Genomic DNA, 24,482 nt, shown 5'->3' on the forward strand with positions numbered 1-24,482 from the left:
TGTCGGTACTAGCCCAAAAAACCTTTTTTCGAAATCACCTAGAACATTGAAGAATTGCACTTTATTTCCGTAAGATTTAAAACCACATACCACTCTTTTGTCAACACAGCTGATCACTACGTACTTCCGGTGGCGTGCTGAATGTTCATTGGCTAGAACCCTTTCACGTGTCAGTCAATACTGGACGCATGCTCCATGTTTGGGATTGAACTTCCCTTGAATTTGTTGTACAGTATTCGCGAAGTCTGATCACTTTTTTCCGTGAGGGACGTATTAGCTTAGAGCTAAAGCTAAGCTTCTTCTTCTGTTTTTTTTCAAGGCTCTTTGAGCGTTAAGATGCAGCCTCTCGATCCTATAACTTTGGCTATCATTGCAGTTGTTGTAGCAATCGTGCTTTCTGCACTTCTTTTACTACTCTTTGCAACTCGCGAGGAGCGATATGAGGATGTTCTCGCAGCTCAGCGCTCTGAACAAGAGGCTTACATGGCTCGCACTGCGTCTACAAAACCCGTGAAACAGCGGAAGAAGTCTGGAAAAGGAAAGAAAAAGTATTCAGATGATGGAGAAGGACAGGAGGAGGTTTCATCTCTCCAAGTGGAGGAAACGATCGAATCGAATGTGGAGATATCGAGATCAAGTAACCTTGATACTATGCCTGATGATGAATTCCTTCCCGATCGTCCTGAAGAAAAGATTCCCACAACCGAAGAGAAGCCTGGCTCTGGAACTGCAAAAGACCGGCAAGGGAAAAAGAAGGCGAAGAAAGCTGTAGTAAAAGAAGACACGAGTTCCGTGACCGATCGACATGTAGTTCTCGACAAACCACGTGAGGTGGCTGAAGAAATGGTCTCCGAAGTTGTTGATTCTACAATCGAAAGCGAACCTGATAAACCCGAGGATTTCGAAAGTGAGCAGCCGAAACCCCTGAACAGCAGTGAAACAGCAGCTCCCGCGAAGAAGTCTAAAAGCAAACCCAAAACAACAAAAGATAGGGACCCCATTCAAGGTGAGCAGAAATTTTAGTGAGATATCGTACTATATTTCCTCCTGGTCAAAATTATTTGCGCTACTTTCCAAAAGCTTACTCTGGTTTGGGGAAGAAATACAACAAAGAATGAAATAATTACATCTGCTTAAATAAAATTCGTGCCGTCCTGACAGTGGAACATAAAGACCTTTGTAATCGACCAATAGTCTGAATTTAAATCAAAGTTGTACACTTCAGCGGGATGAAAGTCAACGTGGCAAATAGAGAAAATTGTAGTATAACATTCTTTTTCAATGGATCTTAATTGAATGCATTTGGTTAAATAAACCAAGATCGCTTACAGTGGCTTGGAAAAGTTAATGGATCGCTCGTAAGAAATGGAAAATGGAAGGAAAATGTTTCTTGAATAGCTATTATATTTGAATGTTGCTTAAATTATTCAATCAAATCGTTGTAATGTTTTTCCTGTGTTATGCTGTGCTGATATGTTGTAGTGGTGCGGAGTCTGTTTACATGTTTATTTCTGTAAAAAGAAAATTTTCTTTCATTTTCATTGAACGACGTTTCAAAGTAAGCGTGACAGAACATCATTTTCTGGGACACGTAGGGTTTTGTACTGGCCAAATTTAAATACCTCATGACTTGTTCAATTTCGTGTTTCTTTCTTAGTCGAAATTTTAGTTCCACATAATCATGCATAAGAACGCGCCAAATTACATTTTGTGAACCCATTTTTTCCCCACAAATATTCTGTCTGGATCTTAGAATTTGGTTATAAATTCACTTTAACGAAATTACTCTTAATGAAATGAAAATAGACGTTGGTTTACATAGTATTTTGAGAACTGAAAGTGTTTTATTGATTTACATATAGACGAAAGGTATTCAATGAATAATGATTCGTCTGGCGGTTGTAAATACGACTCAATATAAAACTTCTCCTAATGTCTTCTCATTACTACATGTAAACACAAAACAAAATTTAAATTTTATTGTTTCACCAAAAACTGCACAGCTCATGAGATACTGATTTTTAGCCCTTTTGTTAAGTTTTGGAATTTATGCTCTAATTTAAATTTCCTAATGACATAAGACCACAAATTGCTACCCTGACACCCTCTAATCAATTCATAATAAATAGTTGGTCGTATTTTTGGTTTCTTTTAGGAAACCAAAAATATTCGACATTCTTGAGTGGGTTGTTTATTTTGTTGAAAAACAGGATGTAAGGCCAATGTTTTTTTCTTTTTGTGACAGACCACCTTAGTAGTTTGAGTGAATTTTGATAACTCCAATGTGGTAGCTGCAAGATTTCTCTGTATCTCAGTTGTTATTGTATTTTGATCTAGTAGGTATCATGCATTTTGTGATTTGATGGACTACAAGTGCTATGACTGTGACAATGACTTCAGGCCTAAACAATAATCCTTTTGAGGACCTCTTGACCAGTTATAAATAGTGAAAATTTACATGTTAAAACTTTTGAGGTCATCTTAGTTTGTAATGTGTGGTTGGTTAAAAGTAAACTAGCCTTTACTATTATATAAATTTTAAAACTTGTAGTTTGTTGAAACAGAGTAGATTTGTTGACAAGTTTATATCAGATTTTCTAATTTATTTGTCTTTTCTCCTCATTTAGGTGAGGTGAGTACTAAACGCCTCATGGAAATGGTGACAGCTTCAAACCTGAACTCAACTGAAATTCAATCTTTGATTGATGTTCTGCTCAACAAGCAAGGAGAAAATAGTCAGTGGAAGAAGGTAGGGAAGTTAGCAATTATGCCTCCAACAACTAATGGCAGGCAGCCCCAGTAGCTCCCTTCCCTCTTTCAATACTGTAAGATCACATAAAACAAAGTGCGCTATTGTAAAGAGGGAGAAGTGGTGAAGATAAGGGTACCAGGAGTAAATTTAGCCTGCTATTGCTGTCTCTATGGTTGTATTTTAATAGTGGAGCTCACAGAGGGTAGCCCATAATTATACAAAATAGTAGTAACCCATCAAGCCAAAAATATTTGGATGTACGACCATACAAGGTGCTACTTTTAACTTGTGTGGTCAACTGTACCGCAGGCACATCAACACCACGGCTTTGTTCAGTAGTCCAGTGGTCAGAGCACTGGGCTCCGAGTCAGACTACCCAGGTATTAGTCCTGGCTGAAGCAAGGTGTTGGGACGTGTGGGGGAAAAAAAAAATGCAAGCTCCGCTTTTAGGCTTGGCTAAATCTATATATTAATTTTGTTGGTGATTGTAGGCTACAACCTTAGGTCACAAGGTGAAAGTTACTTTATAACCCAAAACAGACGCATCAGTTTTCTTAAGTATGACAGTGATAGATAATTCAGTTTTGATTTCCTGAACCAGCATTTAGATTTGAATATGAATTATTATTGTGTATATTTCTATGTATTTTCTAATGTAACGGTGATCTTTTTCTTAATAGTCATCTTCCAAAGGTGATACATTGGAGTTGTTGAAGAAACAGCTTCAGGAAAAAGAGACCCAGATATCAGAAGGTGTGTAAGATCTGAAGCCATTTAATTATACAGGTGTTTAGCATAATCCATCTTGAAAATTTTAGAACTTCTGGAGTTCTTTTTAAGGAATGAAATCAGTATTTAAAGGATTTCAGTCAGTCATGTTCCCATTCTCTTAGCTACAGATGCCTTCATAATGTAGTTCTGTGGTTATACGCATGGGATAGAAAGATAGATCTGATTTTCAGTTTGGAAGCCAGAATGCTTCTATGAACTTCCAATTACTGATAACTCAGACACTCTTCAATGGGTTTGCTTAACAGTTTCTCTATCAGCAAAAATATTAATTTTGTGAGCATCAGTTTTTTAACATATTTTGTACTGACCTGAAGTTAACCAATTTTGAACTTCCTATAAAAGTCGAGCAGTGTAGTGAGCTGGTGTATTAAATGATGCACATGAAGGTGATTCCTTCCAAAAGTTGAAATGTTGTCCTTCATAAAACCACAATGCATTCTTAAAGTTACAAGCTGAGCAATGTCATCCTTTTTTTTAGAGCGTCAACAATCTCAGAATGCTGCTAATAAGCTAAGGGAGTTGAGGTAAGGACAATGTTCAGACCTGTTCAAGTTCAATATTGTGATTTTTAAACTCCTTGTAGCTGGTACTCTTCTTAGCCAACAGCACTGATACCTATACATACCTGTATTTTGTAATTTATACCAGAAGTGTATATGCTATTGATAGTGAGGCCTAGTGAAGGGTTAAAATGGCAAGAAACACAATTCTGAAACATAGCAGTACAGAACTTTCTAATTGGCCTACAAGAATAAGTATGCAACATTGAAATTTTACAACAATGTAAGAAGTACCCAAAGAAACAGAAATTGAGCATATCATTGAGACAGAGTGATAGGAATGGGTTTGATTTTTTCATTGTAATTGTTATTGAAGTGCATGTGCTGTTGGGGTAATCTCTGAAAAACCTATTGCCAACAGACCCTGATTATTTCAAGACACTCTTATATAAGAAGTAAGCCACTAAATTATTACTGTAAATTTATCTTGGGGGATGACCACAAATTTTGGCCTTCTTAGGGTGCTCATTATTTAATGTCCATGGCATGGGCTTTTGTCTTTTGTTTAGAAGGTTTGTAAGGTCTGTAAGAAACTGGAACAAATGAACAGATTTGTAGTCTGACAGACTAGTTGGTCAAGGAACTTTGAACTGCAGTTATTTATGGTATGATAATGTATTTTTTTTTCCCTCCAAGGGATGAACTACAACAAGAAAAGCAAAAACTGAAGAATCAACAAACTAATGCAACAAGTAAAATCAATGCTCAGGTAAGTTGAAATGCTCAACTGCCACTGATATGGATTAAAACAGTAAATCATGCGAAACTTTTTAAGACTGCTGCAATGCTGCCTGTCAGAGTAATGCTTTCTTTCCTCCTCACACAATACCACAGCAGGGTGAGCTAATTTAGTTAATCATGCAGACATGTTGTGACTAAAACAATCTCTCCTTACAGACCAAAGAGATCCAAGCTCTCCAAGCTCGCATGCAGGCTTCTCATGATAGCCATGCATTGGAGGTGCAAACTTTGCAAAGTCAGTTGCGCCAGCTGCAGGATGTGGTGGCATCTTCATCTGTGGGTAATGTTCAACGCCTTCAAGAGGTAAAGATGTCTTTTATTTCTTTCTTCTACCCATCAGCTTTTAAAGCCATTTCCCTTTGTAAGTGATATTCTATTCTCTCAGGCATAACCTCACCTCCCCTTCATTATTCAGTACCATGGTCTACTTAGATTATTTGTTACAAATTCACTCTATCTATCTCGCTCTCTCCACTATTTACTAGAACTTAGTCTCTCCACCCTCACTTTGTTTTGTCTCCCTTCCCCACCCCACTATACACCTTTTTCTCCCACCCTCCCCTGTCCTATTCTTCCACCTGTTGTCACCCCTCTCTTACCTCTAGCAAATTATGTATTATCCTTAGATGACTTTTTTACATTATTGTAAAAATAGGAAAATGCTCAGCTGAAGAATGCATCCATGAGAGCAACACAACTGTAAGTAAATCAAGTTCTGTTCAAGTTTAAATGTAATAAATTGAATCGGAGAGTACATTTTTGCAGCAATTGTCTCTGTTTGGTCATGCACCTGTTTGATATTCATCTTTTTTGCTCTTCCACTCACTTGATCGTTCTATCCATTCTCTTTACTATCCTATGGTTTTGTTTTAGAGTATTTGTTGTTTAACAAAACAGAATATTCTACTTGATATTCTTCTTTCTTCTCATCACCAAAGATTGTATTGATGTTGTAAAGCCCCCCTATTGATGTTGTAAAGCCCCCCTTTACCCCTTTATTCACTCCTGGGTGTCAAAGGCATAAATGAAATGTGGGTGCATTTTGTTATTGGAAGGTGTAGTGGCCTGGGTTAGTGAATGGGACCTCCACTTTGGGTTGGGTTCTTGTTCTGGCCAGTTCATGGTGTGTGTTCTTGGCCCAGTCAAGTTGCTCTCACAATGCCTCTTTCAACCAAAAACAGGGACTAGGTGGGGGAGGGGGGTTAACCAATACTCTTAGTCACTTCATCATAATGAAACTAGACTGACTTCATCTTTGTCTTCTATATTTGGTTTTAGAACTGCAGATAAAGAATCTCTTACCACAGAGCTGACGAAACTACAGCAAACATACCGTCATGTTAAGGGAGAACTTAGTACCAAAGTTGATCAGTTATCAAAGAGTGAAGAGCAAGTTCGGCAGTTGACAATTCATCAGAGCAGTGTGGTAAGAAATTGGAGAACTTTTTAATATATCACTAATAGATGTATCTGTTTGGGTTTTGTTGACAGTGAAGTGTTAAATGATGTGTTGAACCAATTTTGTTTTTCTCTGTTGGATATCACTTAGCAGTGGGTGATGTATTTTCTTTCACAGAAAGAGGCAGAGAATGTGTTATCAAAGCGACTGGCTGAAGTGAATGAAGAGCTTCATAAGTCTCAGGCTAGAAACACTACATTGCAGAAAGATCTGAACTCAACAGCACAAGCTCTCAGAGCTGAAGAAGCCAAAACATCTGACTTGAAGAAGCGCATGAGTGACCTTTCAGCTGCTGACTCGAACCAAGCAGATGCTCTGAACTCCTTGACAGCCAAACTTCAGGAAGCAACAGCAAGGGTTTCTGAGCTGGAAAAAATATGTTCTGATGTAGAAGTTCAGTTGAAGAAATCACAAGAAACTCAAACACAAAAAGAGAAAGAGATACAAGTAAGTTGAGACTCAGAGGAAAATATTTGCCTGGTTTGGCAAAACAAAAATTTGGATTATATGCTCAGACCCTAATTGTCTGTACTTTTAGACTTGTTTAGTAAAGTTATGGTTTTTTTGGTAGCATGTTTGGGTCAATAATATCTGCATTTCCTGGAAGAGTTTGGATTTGGGGGGGGGGGGGGTTGCCTTGTGTTGGTATTATAGTAATTCATCACGGTGGGTTGCAGCAATATGTCTAAGTTTCTCAGGTGCTTGTGGTTTAAGTTCCAGTCAGTGAGTGACAAGGCTTTTTTAGTGGACTTAATTGACAAGACTAGTTTATACTCCCCTGAAATTAAAAGACAAAGGAATCTAATGGTTTTGTATTTTACAATAAAGGTACTTCAGGAGGAACTTAAATTGGCAAAGGAGAGTGTGCAGACTTCTGTTGCAAATCATGTGAACAGTGCAGCTCCTGCTGAGGTAAACAAACTTGCCACTTCAGATTTCAGTGAACTAGTTTTAGTTCCTTATATGAAATTGTTCTTCATGTGATCCAGCCTTTGTGTAGTGATGATGTAATTATGATTTGATCCATGTTTTAGAATGGCAGAGAACCTAATGTGTCTGCAAAGATCCAGGAAGATGCGTAAGTGTAAATCAGATATTTTGTGTATTGAATACTCCAGGTTTTTAGTGAATGGTTGTAAGGGTTTTTGTGGCGCATAATTTGTTTGTATTGTTGTATTGGTGTAACTCAGCAATTTTTTTTTAATGAAATGTAGGCTAAAGGTCAAGGAGGATGTCATCGCTGAACTCCATGGCAATGTGATCAAGAAAGATGAAGAAATTGCCAGTCTCAAGAGCCTCTTAGATGAACAAAAGAACAAAAATAATGTAAGTTAAAATGGTGCAGTAGATGTAGTGTTGATCCCCAGATTGTGACCATCTTTGGTCAGTCTTTCAGTGCAGAATAGATCACCAAGACCATCAAAGGAAGTCTTACCAAAAGCTGATTAAATATCTGTATTCTCCCTACTGTTCTCTATACATTTCCTTTGGTACTGACCAGGAGAATTTTTTTAACAATCAGAGCTTCTTAGGTTGGTGATCTTTTCGTTATTCTTTTATGATCTCAGTGAATGATTCAGTAGTAGTGCTGTAAGGGAAAATTAGATGATGGTCACTCCAAGGGTTTTAAGGGTTGAAATTTAAAAACAAAATGAAGATACAGACACATAAGACCAAAACAGTTTCCTAAGAATCCTTGTTAGGAACTTACAATATCCCTTACAATGGTGTGTTATATTCACTCAAGTATTTTGACAATGATTATTTTTGTTAGGCTGATTTTTTAATTGTCTTTTTTCACTATGGTTAGTTTTCACTCATCCTGCATCTGGTATTCTTGATCCTTTTACATCTCATCTCCAGATTCTCCACTCTTACTTTGGAAGAATATTTAAAAGGCTCATAAAGAGAATTTAGATCTTAATCCTGGGATTGGAAGGGTATACCAAAAAAGACCTGTTTCACTGCTGAGTTGTCAGTGCTTAACCTTTTTTTGATACAATTGAGTATTCTTTTGTAACTCAGGAGCTTCGAAAGAAGAACTGGAAGGCTATGGAAGCCGTAAACGATGCCGAGAAAAATGCTCAGGCGCAAATTAATAAGGCTCTTGAGGCAGCCAAGGTACCAAGACCTTCTGCCAAACACTTATTAACAATATTAACAACTTCTTCTTGATTCACAACATGTTTACAACACTCTACCATCCAGTCATAAACAGATCTCAACAACAATCTTGTGCATGTGGTAATAATTATCTCTCTACTTAATCATTAACTTAACAATCTCATACTGTCCTTTTCTATTCAAAGTGGAAGATCAGACTGTTTTGGATTATCACAATAGCATCATGTCAAAAGCAAGGCCTAGCTTTGTGTCTTCCCTTTAGTATTGCCATAAATCTGGCACTTTAAAAGGAATACTTCACTCTGGTCTCATTCCAACTATTATTATTCCAGAGTCGTGATAAAATGTCAGGGGAAGCCTGTATAAGGTGTCAGGTTTGCATGTGATGCATAGGCTCACATTTTCTCCTTTCTCTCTCTTCCTGTTCGTGTTTGTGAAAATCTATGTAAAAGTTCAATCTTAAGATTTTCTCCCATCAATTTCTGGATATGTGTGCACAAGTTTCTCTACTTTTTGAAATCTTTTATGTCTGCATGATGCACTGCTCTTTTTCCTCTTTATGTTGCTGGAACAGTGTTGTGTTTCATTAAAATGCAAACACTAAACAATGTTAGTAACTAGTGTTGGTAGGGTTAATTCTGGTAAACATTTCCTGATGTTTGTTTTGTTTATAGGCTGCAAATGATGCTGTGGCTAACGGACAGAGTGATGTGTAAGTGATTACCTATACCTTCTTATTGAAGCTGCTGTGATGATCTTAAACACCAGGGAGAGATGGAAAGATTGGATGGAAAGAGAATGATTGTCTAAGTTTGTTGAAAGGAAACTTCTTCAGGTCAAAAAGGATGACACTGGTACATTTTCTAGTGGCAATTAAAATCATTGTGCTCTGGAAAGAAATTTTTTCCTTGCATAAATTTAAAGAAGTTTGAATTTGTACATTTGATAGCAACATGAAAATGAGGAACATTTTTTTAGAAACAATACTCATGGAAGGGTTTGTTGCATGGAACCAATACAGCAGCTTGTAACTCTGTTTGTCCCAACCTTAATGAGTATGTTGAACAGAACACTGTAAAATGTTTTGATTCCTGGTGAAAGTTGCTTCATGATGCCATACACATTCAGTTTTGCTGTCCAAGTTACTGATAGTTTACTTGCATCAGTTCCTTTTGAACTTAATGATAAAGTTTCTTCTTTAATTTCAGTGTGAAGGAAAGAGATGATGCAATAACAAAACTCAAGGAAGAGCTCAAGGAGAAAAAGGACGAATGTAGCAAACTAGAAAATGCTGTACAACAACACAAGGATAAGAATAATGTAAGTATGGATGGAAAAAGATTTCAACCTGTTCAGTTCTCACCAGTTCTGTTATAAAGCCTTATCATAAAATAATTCAAATAGTATACGCACTCTGATTGGCCATAAAACCATTTTACATGAGCATATGTAAACACTGTTTTTGTTCCTCGATAAGCTGGAAACCACTCTGCTTTGCGTCATGGTTTCCTACGCTTATCTCGTGTGCTCCCAACCTCCCGCGTGTTTACATCAGGCTATGTAAACACGGAAACCATTTTATATTTCTTCACTCAAAAATACCAAGCGGTGCCAGAAAAGTAGTATATCACGTGCTGTGTTTGGTTGTTAAACATTGTACAGCCAGGGATGTGTGCAGTTTATTCATTGTGAGCAATTGTGTGTTTGAGTCTTGAATAAGAAAATATTTAAACCTATAAACCATGTTTTTTATATACAGAGATGATACAGGTTTTGTTTTAGCATAGAACTGAACTGATTCTCTACTACTGATAACATTTGTGTGAATGAGACGACTCTCGTGTCCCTTTCACATAAGTGAATGCTTTACTCCTTCATTTCTCTTTTGGGGTATATAGGAATTACGTGAAAAGAACTGGAAGGCAATGGATGCATTGTCAGAAATGGAAAAAAGTGTAAACAGTAAAATCAAGAGTGCTGTACAAAGTGTCAAGGTATGATCACCTGAAATTATTGTTAGTATCACCTGGCAACACTGACATACCCAAGGAAAAAAACAGCTACTCCTTTTTCAGCTGACAGGGGCCAAAGCCATGATCTACTGAATAAAATGTATTGGGAGATTCATTTTATGGTTGGTTTTTTAGGGTTTTTCTTTGGGTTTTTCTTTGGGTTTTTCTTTTTTCTTTTTTTTTTTTTTCTGGGAACAATGTCTGGGTTCATGGTCACTTTAAGAGGTGTTACACAAAGGAAAATAAAAATCTTATGGCAATTGGATTTTTTTTTGGTAATTTTGAAAATCTTGCTTTAATGTCAGTGCAAATCTTACAACAGGAAACTAACTGTGTTTGTTGTTGATAGGATGAAAACAAGACTATTTTGACTGAAGAACAAAATGAGACAAAGGTAATTATATTATCCATTATTGTTGTTTTGTTTTGTTTTGTTTTTTACTAGTGTTGAATTAAACGCTTTCAGCCATCTGATAATTCATTTTGAACATTTGTAGGCAGTCCTTTGTAGAGTTCATCCAAATGTCATGGTAGACACCACATTGGTGAGTGAAATATATCCTAAGTACCCAAAAGTAAAATTAATGAACTGTTTTTGCCCACTCTGCTGTATGCTTCTAATTTTTCTTAAACCCTTTAACTCCCAGAAGTGATCAACATGAAACTTCTCCCCATAAGATCCTTACATTATCTAGCAAACAGGTGACGAGAATATTCAAACTAATCAGGTAGAAGTTGTTATCTTGATCTAACACCAAGCTCTCGTAACTAATTTACAAGGAAATGTGTAGCAGGTAGAGGGGAGAATTAACAATCAAATCATGGGAGTCAAAGGGTTAAAAGTGTTTTGACTAGTTTGTGAGAACAAATAGAGGTAAGAGTGGTAATAGCATGAGATTATCTTCATAGTCTAATGGTGCGCATTTTTCAGTAGGAAAGATACTTTTCTTTTGGCATATCCAGCCTTACAGCTAAACTGCATTTGAATAGACAAATCAAAGATTTCTGTCCATGGGAACTCGAAAATGGCAGTCACTGAATAAAGGTTTTTTGCAGTGTTTAACAAGTAATGGTATTAACATGTATATCATATACATTTGTCTTCTTGTCTCTCAGGCATACAAGAAGTGGCTTGGGGAGTTTGAAAAACAAGCATCCAAATCCTCTGGCGATAGTGAAGAGGTTAGTATTAGCTGCCTAAATTGTTGTCACCAGGTGCGTCCATGCAGAACTTTCTGGGTCTGAAATTGTAACTGGTTGGCCACTAATGCAACTGGTGAACAGAATTTTGGTCAGTTTCTAAGCATGCCTTCAAAAAATGTTGTAGCAAATGAAACCAAAAAAGTTGATTTTGGACCCTGATTCACCTTTAATTTGGACATTTAAACCTCAAAGTTAGGAATTATCTTGAACTTGCAAAGGTCAGTTCCCTTACTTTAATGCTGCTGGTGTATTTTTGTTTTCCTCTGAGTTTTTTTATGTTTTTTATCATAGTTGGAAGAGCTTACCAAAAAGTTTGAAGAAGTACAGGCACAAAAAGACACTTTGGTAGCAGAATGTGCTCATTACAAAGTCACACTTCAAGAAACAGTAAGTAATGAATAACCAACTTCAAGATCTAAGATGATCAGATGTCTCAAAAAGACCTGATCTAATAATTTAAAGAACTCTTTTGGTGGGAGGTAAGCATCTTTTAGCTAGTCAACCCTTTAACCCCCAGATCAAATTTGTCTTTCTCCTTACTGTCAACCATACAATTCTTATAATGTTAGGTCAGAGAATTTAGTATTGGATCAACTAATTATCCCCAAATTGATGTTTTTTTTATTCTCATCACTTATCTGGTTAATATTGTATTGATGTTGAAAGGAGAAATTCTGTCTTAGTCACCGGCTTATGGGAGTTAAAGGGTAAAGGAATGATATTGATTTGGTTTATGTGCTGTTTTGTCTCAGGAGTCCTTGCTTAGAAAGTTAGAAGACAATGTTGAATCTGAAATGGACAACTGGCAAAAGATTGTAGAACGAACTCAAAGAGAACTCAAAGAGGTATCCTTAAAAATTGATTATTAAATCTAAGCTATCCATATTTTTGCAACTGTGATGCTTTGTTGAATAAGACATATCTTGCACAATGGGATTTGTTTGAGGAGGAAAGGCATAGGAGTGAGCTCACTTGCCTTCCTCTGGTGTGGCTGTGGTCAGGGCTCTAAAACTTCATTTCATTTGGATTGAGTTCATTTGTAGTTCTCCTCCTCAAGGGATGACATTTTTCAAGGATCCCTCGCCCTTCTCTCTGTGCATGGAATTACCATTTTAGACTCCCAATTATTCTGAAGGCAATGTGGATCCACTGCTAAATTATCAGTGATCAGTTCAATAGTAAGCTTGTAATGTTCTCAATATTAAATGTTAATATGTTAATGCAATGTAAAACATAGAAACTCAGTTTTTATCATGCCATCTTGTGTTGTAGGCCAATGATAGAATATCAATATTAGAAGGAGATCTTCAAAAGACCACAGGATCAGCTTCTTCTCAGCTGGACACAATAGCATCTTTAGAGCAACATCTCAAGGAGGCCAGGGCTGCTGAGAGTGAAGCAAAGCAACGATTCTCTGAATTACAGGAACAGCTCTCAAAATCTACAGTCTCTGAAGACAGTGACAAAATAAGAAATCTTGAGAAAGAACTTGAAGTGCTAAGAGCACAAGATAGAGAACTTACTGATACAATTTCCAAGCTAGAATCCACAGAAAAAGATCTTATAAAGTGCAAGCAGCAAAGGGAAACTTCAATCAAAGAAATTGCTGAACGTGATAATGAATTGAAAACAGCCAAGGGTGAGCTTGCCAAGGTTCAAAGCTCAGAAGACGAACTAAAGAAGAAAGTGGCATCACTTGAGGAGGCCTTAGCCAAGGCAAATAATGACCTTGGAAAATCACAGGTGTGTTGGCAGTGCTCTGTTTTATTTTGTTTTATACTAGTGCAAAGCCTGCAAATTATACCACTGGAGGGGGGGGGGGTGTGTGTGAATGGGGGAATGGTTGACACATTGTTATTTATTTGGCAGAATTTGTAACATGCTAAAACCTTTTGATTGGAAGCTTTTTTTTCTAACTAACATTTTTGGTCAAGTGAATGGCAAGTTATTCATCTCCTGAGGAATCATAAATTTTTAAAAATTTACATTTGACAATTTCTTAACTAAGATTTTAAGGACTTCAAGCAAATGTGTATGAACTTAATTAGCCTCAATTTAAATGAACATGTGACAAGCAATGCAACATTTTTACTTTTTTGAAAGCAAGTTAATGTTTCCTCAAAGCAAGTTTATTTATCGTAAGGTTAAATTAAAAGTAAAATTAAGCATTGGATAATAGTTTGAATTAAACCTATAAGAAAGGTTTAGGTTCATGGAAATCAAATGGTAAATAGGTTGCGTAAATTAAATCAAACATTTATGTTCAGGTTATAAAGTAATTCTTAAAATATCACAACAGCATAGTAAAGCTGGCTTTTAAAGGACTCATTTAATGTAATTCTAATTATTAACCAATAAAATCAAATGTAGGAATCACTTGACAGTTTAAACAACAGCCCTGACAAGAAAAAAAAGGGACTGAAAGGAGCACTGAATAAAGTAAAGAACAAGGTTTGTACTGATGGACTGTGGCTTCTCTTACAGCAGGCTTGGGGTCTGGGTTGTGAATGCCGTTCTTTAGATATTTGATGGAAATATATAGCTATCAAATTATTATACATTCTTGAGTTCTGCCTATCAAGTTTAAATTACAATAATTTGCCTTTTTGCTGAGTAATTTTTGTAATTCCATTTTTGAACCTTGCATCATTTTGTATTATTTTTATGACTTAAATAAAATATCAAAATGTATTCACTATGATTGTAAATTGTTTTGGTCCAAAAATGAATTCTTTAAAGAGGATATTTACTTATGAGGTTTGACAGTCGCCAGGATCTTGTGTAACTGAGGAAAGATTTGCACAATATTTTTGGAAAGAAATGTATTTTATTACAGTACTTATCAAGAATAAACTATTTCCATAAGCATGCCATAAAGCATATAAAAATAAATTTAAACTGTGTTTTAAATAAAGCCCAGGAATGTTTATCCTCTCTTTGATAAGAGAAGGTTAATTGTTAGATCCATATTCATAGTTTATATGACAAATTTTGACAAGGAATCTGCAAAGGCATAGTGGTGTTTTCATTTCACAAATGTTTCTCTTCGTTTAAAGTCTCTCTCGGGGGCTGTTGGAATTGAATTTCATTTTCACGTTATGACATCTATTTTATTACAGAAGGATAAAGAGAAGGATGACGGTAAACTGGAGGAGGTGAGGTGTTAGATTGTCCGCTAAATCTATACAATTGAGTTCTCTAAGTCTTAAAAATATTTATGGAAGCTTTAATTTTGTAAAACAATATGAAACCTTGCACAGGGACAACAATTCCGATATTTAGAAAAAAATAACTTCAAGGTCTTTTTTACATGGTCGTGGAAAATAGTTTTTGTCTGAATTATCTGAAAAGGGGTAGCTCGTGCGTCAAAAGCAGCGTCCACGATAACATGCTTTTTATTCTGTGGGGGATTGAAAAAGTAGTGTCTTGTTGTGTTCTTCTTCCTTCTGTTCTGTACACTGAACCCTTATAAAGTGTGTCCATTCTAATGAAACCTCTATGGCCGAATGTCTGTATAGAACAATTTTCCTTTCTGTAGTTTCCAAAGTAAAAATGTAACCGTCTTTTGTCATTCGTGTTGGTGGAAGTATTAAATGCTTCTTAAGTTTTGTTTTGTCTTCATTTTGAAGAAAGGGTTTGTGAGCCTGAGTGAGTTGTTTTGGTTCTTTATGAAGGAACAGAAACTTAAATTGGTTTTCTTACTCTGTCCGTTTTCATCAGGCTGAACGAAGGATATCTGAACAGCGAGCAGAGATTGATGTGAGTACCGAGTTGTACATCAGTACATATTGATAAACGCAATTTCAGTATAGAACAGTAGACACTACCACATGGCTGGGAGATTGGGTAGCATACTTATTGGTGTGCTGGCCTCTTAATTGACTCTGAAGAGTACTCCTCTCTACCCGATAGTTGGACCAGGTACTAGCAAAATCTTTGAGAAATCTGACGGAAAGCTGGGGGTGGGGATCCTTCTACGAACTGTCATTTCCACCCAGGGGAGAGTAGCAGCACTCCCAGACACTCTGTGTTACTGAAACAGAGATAAGCTTTTGAAAGTGCGAGTCTCGATGCTCTTAAGCTGAGCTTATGTGTCTGCTGGGAGTAAACGATACAAACACCACCGGTAATTCCACCAAAGCGTAACGTTATTTAAGTCTATTGTTGTAAGGTTACTGTAATATATTTCAAGTTTATTTTTAGTTAAGGATATTGAGTTTTTTGTTGAATATTAAAATTGAGCTTTGGGAATTGTTTGGTTTTTATTTTTAGTATCTTATGCTTAGTTAACGACATGGTTGTCATGTTTTTTTCGAAGGATCTCAAGAATTCTAAACAAGAATTGGAAAAGCAGCACAAAGCGTTAGAAGTTGAATACAAAGAGTTGAAGAGACTTTCAATTTCTGTTGAAAGCGTTAGTATTTCCACTTCGTTGGAGATTTTAGCCTTTAAAATGTGCTTATCAACAATTTTGTGTGTAACTGCGGGGTCTGAAATCGTTTGCTTTGTTTTTCCAGGAACTGGCTTCATCGCAACAGATAGAAAAAGATATTTCAGAAGCGATGAGTGAGGTATGTTCCCTGTTTTCAGCTTATATTATTTTATGTAGGACGACTTTTATTGGTTTCATTTTGGGGCACTAACTTTTTGCAACTGATACACACAAGTAATAAACGCGACTGGAAAATTTATGGCGATAATTTTTAAATTGTAACAGTATTAATTCTAATATTAAGACAATTAAGCTTTTAATATAAATTTAACTAGAAGTGATGGACAGTTTTATCAAAAGTTTTTAATATTTTAGCTAACTACCTTTTTGATAAAGACCCTTATTAAGATGCTTTGTAATGATTTTGATATACAAGTCAGATGAAAATTCAAGTAAGGACATAGTTGATGTTGAAAAACTTCGGCAGCGCTGTAATAAATTGACGAAGATATTGAAATATGATCGTAAACGCAAAGCAGTGATTTGTTTTCGTAAATCCTTAAAAGTAATTATAATTTTTATAGGCCTCAACCTATGTCGCACGCTTGCGTACGCATAAACTTTTTATTTTCTTTTTGCAAAATTTTGTAAATTTAATTCAAGAGATACATGCATCAACGTTTTAAGACGGAAGGGCAGTCAACATGTGACTTTTTCTTTGCCAAACGGAGTCGACTAGATCCGGATGATTATCGCTCGTTATGCAAAACCTCTTTTTTCGTCGAGATAAATATGATATCATAATAACGCATACGTCACGTTGCTTTCATGTTTAACAGACAGCTATAAGCCCCGTCAAGCCCCGCCCTGCCCCCAGTGACAACTCACTCAAAGTAAGTACCGCCTCGTGCCCAAAGGGAGCATGCGCAGTCAAACATGCGCAGTCGAACGAGCGCACAGTATACATATACAAATCTAACATGTTAATCAGCTGAAATTCGGTGCAAACTGACATGTTTTCTTTTCTAACTCGTATGAATTTTTAACTTATCGTGGCCCCAATGTAATTATAAAGTTGAGAAAGAATTGCTCTAACTGTGATCCTCAGTTTTGTTGCACAGTAGTTTTAATTTTCCTTAGTAAAATAATTGAATTGTCAGGGCAATTTGCACTGAATTTTAGCTATAACACGAGTATATTTACACCATTGTCAAAAGTGGTCTTAGTGTGTTCTTTTAGGAGTGAAGAAGCTTGCCTTCAACACTGAATAATTCTCCTGCGCTTCAGGAAAACAGACATAAAGACAGTTTGTTTTTGCGTGATTTGATTATTGTCTTTATTCTTTTCTTTTCTCGTTTTCTCCTTCAGCCCCAGTTCCGTGGGACATTGAAACCAGCAGATAACTTCGATGCCTTAAAAGACGCAGAAGCTTTGAGGAAAGCCATGCAGGGCTCTGGTGAGGGACATGGCTTACGTATAAAAATACACAAAAATATATTTAAAAAAACCTTTTTTTTCAAAATCGCGGTTGAGACTTTACACTAGTAGTTATTGAAACATCCTGTAGTTGACAATACTGTAGATAGAGAGAGGGGGAGGGAGAGAGGGGGGGGGAGAGAGGGGGGTGAAGGGGGAAACAGCCGTTAAGGTAGCGACCAAGGAGGACAGGAATATCTTTTGTCGCAAGGTCACCATGGCAACTTTGTTGCAGCCTTCTCCTAAGCACCCCTGCCAACAGAACACCAATAACTTGAAGTTTTCAGGAGGCGTCTGGACAACTATGTTTCTTGTCGCTTTTACAATTGTTTTTCCTTGAGATCGATTTTTAATTTATTTTTTGCGCCACCAGGAGAAAGTTGTTTTTTTTGTAAAGTTACCTGGGAAATGCTAACCTATCTTCCAAAGATTTTGTGACCCAGTTGAAATCATGTGTGTCACGCATTCCTTCACTCTTTTCCTCACGTTATGTGTTCAATCAACAGGAAGTGACAAAGACGCAATTGTGGCCATTCTTGGAGCTCGGTCAAATAAACAGAGACAGGAAATTGCGGCCAAGTACCAGCAGAAGTACAACAAGGTAAATTTTAAAAGCGATCACAGCAAGAGGTTGATAAAACAGCTCTAAACAAATCTTTGTCTTTTGTTGTCGTTAGCGATAGAATAATATCAAAGCGAAATTTCAAGGCTCTAGATGTGCCACGGATGTGCGAGATCGTTCAGTTTAAATCCAAAAATAAAGCTATAAATTGCTATTCCCAAGCATTCTTCCCATAGTTTGTTGGGGTTCCACTGCATGTCACTTTCAGTATCACTTTTGGGCGGAATTTGATCGTTTTGTAATTTTAACCGTTTAACCCCAACGAGTGAGTAGCATGTAATTTCCTCGCATAGTTTCACCCCTGAATATAACATTTGGGTCATGAGAATAAAGGGAAGTCGTCAGCAACTGAAGGAGCTCTTGACTGACTGTTGAACAAATTCTCCCTGCTCTTGTCGTAAAAAGGGGCCGAAAACAGTATGGAGAATTTGCATACTTTGTTTGGGTGTAAAGGGTTCAATCATCGTGAGACTCCAGAACAGCCAGAGTTAAAGTTATCCTAAGAAGTTGCCTTGAATCCTTGCTTACGCGTGGTGTCTTCTTTTTCTTCTAAATGTTTTACATAGAACCTCACGGATGACTTGAAATCAGAACTGAGTGGAAAGTTCCAGGATGCAGCAGTCGCTTTGATGGCCGTTCCAGAAAATTACGATGCAGTTTCTCTTCATGACGCCATGTCGGTAAGTCGTGGACCTCTCAGCTGTTTTCCGCTTTATCTGCTCATATTTAATCATGGTTGGTGTTTGTTTCTTAGGGACTTGGAACTGATGAACAGGTCCTCATAGAAATTTTAAGTTCACGGACTTACGAGGTGAGTGCAGTTTGCTGCAGAAAAAGTTCGTCGTTGTAGTCATGGTTGTTTCAGTGGCGTGAAAATTATTCACTGCTTTCATGGAATCACAAATTACCACGCATGTGTTAACTTTGCATTGTGCGGTGAAACAATTAAGCAGTGAAAAAATTATTTTCCTAAAAGTTGTAAGAAGACTGACTTTTCAGCAAATTACCTTTTGAGACGAATTCTTTTAAGTTTTTGTGCTCAAAATGGTTTCCTTGAGTCCAATTTTGTTTTCTCGTGGTATTAGCCACATTGCTAATCACACAGTTGTATGTTTTAAAGGAGTTTTAGTTGTTTACGAATCATCAAAAAAGTTAAAGCCTGTGTTATTTTGAATTTACAGGAACTTCAAGTAATGAAGTCAGCATATACGAAAAGTGAGTGGTAGAATGTTTCTAAAGCCCCCTCTTCCTCCCTCCCAAATTTTTTTGTGGCCTATTTGTAAACGCTTCCTTCATTGGCCTTTCTCCTCTGTAGTTTATACCGGTAAAGATGTGCTTAAAAAGATCAAAGAAGACACTGCTGGGGAGTTCAGGACAACTCTTATGAACTTGATAGAGGTAACTGCTGTAATGCCATCTGATTGTGATTGGACCAGAATGTATAATATAAGTTAAAATGCACGTGATCAGTTCGTGATCAGTAACAGACTTGGAAACAGTTCGATAAATAAGTTCACAGTAATAAAAGTTTTGACACTGATAGTGAATTGGTAGATTTAATGATGTCTTGCTGTATCTTAATTGTTAAGCTTTCGTTGTTTGCTCAGCTGTTCTTGATGTATTTTGTCCGACAGAAAAATCGAGATAGCAACGAAAAGGTAAAGGAGGACCTGGCAAAGACGGATGCCAAGAAACTCTTTGAGGTGTGTTTTTGTTTTGATTTATTTTTTTCTTATTTTGTATCATTATCTTTTTATGTATTGACTCATATATCTATTTTATTATTTCTCCATTTTCAAGCGTTCTGTTACATTGATAAAATGACCTTGTTTGGGCGTCGGTTCACTTTGCTCTGTGATTCATCGAGAAAACTCCGGTCCACTTCAAAGCGTTCTGTACTGGTCGATCATCAGAAAAAAAATAAGGAACAGAAACAGGGCGTGAATGGTGGCTTGTTGGTACAGTCTTTTAGTTGATTTTTTTTCTTTTTTTTCAGGCAGGGCAAGGCAAAAAGGGAACAGACAAAGCAGTATTTGTCGAAGTCCTTACAAGCAGAAATTATGCACAACTGCGAGCCACCTTAGACGCCTACAAAACTGTAAGTTTCCGTGAGTGATTTAATTAACTGAATCTTTTTCTTTTAAGATCAGAGAGTTACTTCTCGAACCTGAATACTTTGACTGGAAATAGGGGTCAGGTAGTAGTCAATTTCCTTCGTTGAGAATTATTTTGATTCTTCCTTTCTACTTGATCGCTGATCACCTCTTGGAGGCAAAAGGATCATCAAATGGAAATGGGGAAGAAATCTAAGTTTGGAAATCATGGTGTGAAGCAATTGTTTGTTTGATTGTTTTATGCTATCGTAACTGAATGCTTTATGTTGGCAGTTGGCCAAAAATGATCTCGTGGATTACATCAACGAGCACCTAAAAGGAGATTTGCAGAATGTCTTCAGGGCGATAGGTAAGTAACATAGAACTCGTACTGTTTACTGTTTTTAATGACGAGTTAACCGCATTTCCGAATATAAATTTTTCTTCCAGTCGATCACTTTTGTAAATATTCCCTTATGTTTCGAGCTAGTTGTAAAAGAGAGTTATTTTACCTCCTCTCTTATTTTTTCAATGGTGCTTCATTTGGATCGATGATGAAGTGAAAACGCTCATTTTTAACATGGCTCTTACACTGTTTACACTTTGTAACCTACTGTGTACGCAAATATTGACCGAGATTGATTTAATTCTCAGTCCGATGCGCTCAGGATCCAGCTCTGTTCTTCGCTGAGGTGTTGGAAAAGGCGTTGGAGAAAGGAAGCAGTAAAAATGTTACACGTGTGCTGGTGACAAGATCAGAAGTAAGTATGAAGTTTCATTAGAGTGTCTAAAACAATCCATGATAAATTAAGTTTTGCTTCACCTGGCTCTTTGTTTGGTGTTGAAAACCCCCATCACCTTTTCAACTAATCAGATGTAAAACGAAAACCAATTGTAGCTTTGTCACTAACGATTTCCTGTTCTTAAGTTCACACGTATTCATATGAGTTCTCATCAGTTCGTTATGTTATTTCCACTGGATTTGATTGGACATGGTGATTAGTTTGTAATGTGTCGTGTTTGGAAAAATTCGAGCTCCGCACGGAGACTCGAACCACACGAATGTGAGGAGTGTTTCAACGTTTTTCTGCATTCAACGATCGAGCTCAGAGGTTCGAAATTAGATTTCTCCTGGGTGACTGGGATTTTTTCCCTTCTTCCTCCTCGTCGTGGCAAACGTGTGAAATATTTTTTTCTCTTTCCAATGGAAACGGAAAGAGAATAACTAGAGTTTTCTCCTTTGTCATTTCAGATTGATCTGGCTGATATAAAGACTCGGTACGAAAAGAAGACCGGACAACTTCTGAAAGATGTTGTAGCGAAGAAAATGAAAGGAGACCTCGAGAAAATTCTTCTACAACTTCTGGGCAATTGACGAAAGGGCAAGGGGAATTAAGACGGGTTACACCCGTTGTTCATCTAGCCTTAGTTAAAATTGTCTAAAATTTAAATTTGAAAATGGAATTTTGTTGTTCGTTTGGGTTCCTTGTGATGCATCATTGTTACGCACTGCTGTTTTCGTTTCGTCCAATCCTAGCAAGCGCTCGGTCATGTTGAACCGTGAGCATGTCAGGGAGATTGAGACAGGTTTTACAATATTTCTGTGTACGTGTCATTTTAGTGCGAGCAGATTGCAACACAAGGAATCCAATGTAATTCAAACTTCAAAACACGTCTTATCATACAAAATAACAATATTACATCTTGCTCCGGACGAATCTTCGGTGCTCGAAATATTTTTTGAATTTCGCCTCTTACATAAGTTAGGCTTTGTACTAAATTATATATAAAGCAAATTGTCTTTTGGGGCACAACCCCCAAGGAAAAGCGTAGACGTTAATTGTAATGAATTTGACCCCATCTTTAATTGATTAATTACTAAAAAGGCGGATTAGTGGAGAATTAATATAAAATAATCAAACCAGAATTAATTTGCGTTATTTCCTGAGCGTTAAAGTCGCGTATCGTTTGAAATTCAAAAGAAATTTAGACGTTTTATTTTGATTCAATTGTTAGTGTCATGGTAGCTTTAGAAAATTGGTGTGATTGCAGTGAACATTGTTGTTGGTGGCTGCAAAGATCGGGTGATATTTATTCTTCTTTTGCTGTTTTAACAACCAGCTTTGTTGGACAGAAACGGTTTACACTGTGTAGATAGTAAGCACAATTAGAAAACTTGAAAGCCAGTTCTGAAGGGAGTTCCTCTGAGCTGCTGTAGATTCAGTTGAAAATTTTGTAGAGTACTGAATAAAACTTTCGTATTTCTGCCTCACTTAGAAACACTTCACCGAATCGATAGTTACCGTTCCTAGGAATGATCACTGCCTAAATTTTTCCATACAATTTCTAATAAACCCTCCAACAGACAGGCAGCAAGAGGCAAGGCAATTATAAATTGTGGGTTATTGCCCGGATACAACATCAAATAATAAGGAGAAGTTGAAGTTCTTTGAGGACGCAGACGACGCCTCCTGGTGATATGCCATCGTCACAAGTTTTAGGGATTTCCGAAGTAGACATGAAAACTTCAAGACTGGACGGATTTAAATTGCAGTATTCGTTGTGCTTGTTGAGGGTTTTTTTCAAAAGTGGTTCGCGTCTTCCCTTGCTTGATTTAAAACAGACATACTACGCGATGTAGTAAAAATTGACTCGGTGGAGACTAGTAATGTCTCGGAGAGTTTGGTTTGTAGTAGATAAGTTTAAAGTTGTCAAGAAATAAAGCACCAACGGTGAGATTGTGTTGTTAAGGAGGTAGTTAACCCTTATTTGGTATTCAATAAAACAGTGGCATATCTTTTTAATGATTCAACCAAACTCCATGAAATTTGGACAGAAGATAGAACTTATCGAGTTCAAAAGATTGACATGACATATAAGGTGCCACGCCCACCAGTTGCCATGGCAACCTCAGAAAACTGCGGTTCACTCTATTTTATGGCAAACCTATCTTGGCAAATACATACAATGAAGCAATGAAACTCTGCAAGGACACTTTTATGGTTGTAAATTGTGCAATGAGTGAAATAGTTTTTGAGTGTCGCCAATTCGAAGTCGCACTTGTTTAAAGTAGCACGTTTCCATAGCAACCAACTGAGTTGCCGCAAAGCGATAAAACTAATACACTCATTGCACAATACTGCTCAAACTACACATCCTGTGAAAAAATGGTAATAATCCATTGAAAATTGGCAAAGATATAACTGCCACAAGTGTGTGAATGAGATTTTAAGAAAAATGCCTTTAAAATTTAAGACATGAGCTGTGAATGTAGTTCACCGTAATTCCCTTCCATTTTGGCAGTCAAGAGGCTTTTTAAGTTTATGATCAACTGAGAGCATTAAGTATAACTGGAAAGTTTTTCTCCAGCCAAAGTACATGGCTGGATGGCAAAAAAAAAATCAGTTTAGTTTATTTCTCTACATGAATATGCTGCTCTTTTGAAGGGGCCACAAATTCAAAAACAGGTTACATACATACATACATACATTCTTTATTTGATAAGTAGGTTGTGTGAAAGGCAGCCAAAGGGCTGATGTGGACCTACTATACTAAATATTAAGAATTACATATATATAAAAATTGCAATAATAACTTAGAACTACTATATACAAATAAAATGGTGTTCACTAAGACTAACATATAAATCTAAAAGTAAATGAAATGGTCCTTTCTGTTGGCAACTACTGTTGCCTCTTTCTCAAATGAAAAATTGTCAATAGTCTTAACATGTTTACGTAAAATTTGTTTAAAAGAATAAAAACTTTCAGGTACTTTAACTAATCTATTTACAAAATTCCAAATAACAGGACCTCTGTATCGTAGGGAGTTCCTGCCGGTCTCTGATCTAAATCTAATGACATTAAATTGGTTAGGAACACGAGAAGATCTAGAAGAAACTCTTTTAGAAAACAGTTCACATATCGACTGGGTCGTTGTTCCAAAATATACTTTGTGCAAGAGAAACAGTACAGATTTTTTATAGAAGTAAGAGATGGGCAGCCAGTCGGATTTCATGAGACATGTGTCATCTGCCATCGTTGAGTCGAGGTTATTCACAATACGAGCTGCTCTTGCATGAATATGGTTTAGAGAGTTCAGTGCGGAAGGAGAACAATTTCCCCATACCGAAATTCCATACGTTACACTGGGGATAATTGTTTTAAAGTATATTTCCTCGAGAACCTTCTTCGGAAGGATTCTCATTCTCTTCAAC

At 36.8% G+C, this 24,482-nt stretch overlaps 1 protein-coding gene across 4 annotated transcripts; it reads left to right on the forward strand.

Moving 5' to 3' along the window:
* Positions 1-216: 216 nt before the first annotated feature.
* LOC131792054 (ribosome-binding protein 1) lies at positions 217-22,546 on the forward strand. 4 transcript variants are annotated; one of them, XM_059109411.2, is made up of 39 exons: positions 217-1,006; positions 2,628-2,749; positions 3,433-3,505; positions 4,023-4,068; positions 4,741-4,813; positions 5,002-5,148; positions 5,501-5,544; positions 6,124-6,271; positions 6,422-6,751; positions 7,133-7,216; positions 7,339-7,382; positions 7,519-7,630; positions 8,330-8,425; positions 9,103-9,140; positions 9,637-9,748; positions 10,327-10,422; positions 10,790-10,834; positions 10,938-10,985; positions 11,557-11,622; positions 11,935-12,030; positions 12,396-12,488; positions 12,916-13,386; positions 14,014-14,094; positions 14,763-14,798; positions 15,364-15,402; positions 15,962-16,057; positions 16,161-16,214; positions 16,915-16,968; positions 17,444-17,531; positions 18,058-18,152; positions 18,740-18,853; positions 18,928-18,984; positions 19,355-19,388; positions 19,489-19,571; positions 19,808-19,876; positions 20,170-20,271; positions 20,561-20,636; positions 20,921-21,027; positions 21,519-22,546. In XM_059109411.2, the coding sequence occupies exons 1-39, from the start codon at positions 337-339 to the stop codon at positions 21,639-21,641; spliced, it is 4,362 nt and encodes a 1,453-aa protein (XP_058965394.2). In that variant the 5' UTR covers positions 217-336; the 3' UTR covers positions 21,642-22,546. The 4 variants fall into 4 exon arrangements, with proteins under 4 accessions (XP_058965394.2, XP_058965395.2, XP_058965396.2 ...); XM_059109412.2 differs by lacking the exon at positions 16,915-16,968; XM_059109413.2 differs by lacking the exon at positions 14,014-14,094.
* Positions 22,547-24,482: the final 1,936 nt, after the last annotated feature.

This window comes from Pocillopora verrucosa, chromosome 7 (assembly GCF_036669915.1).
Source record: "Pocillopora verrucosa isolate sample1 chromosome 7, ASM3666991v2, whole genome shotgun sequence".
Lineage (NCBI taxonomy): Eukaryota > Metazoa > Cnidaria > Anthozoa > Scleractinia > Pocilloporidae > Pocillopora > Pocillopora verrucosa.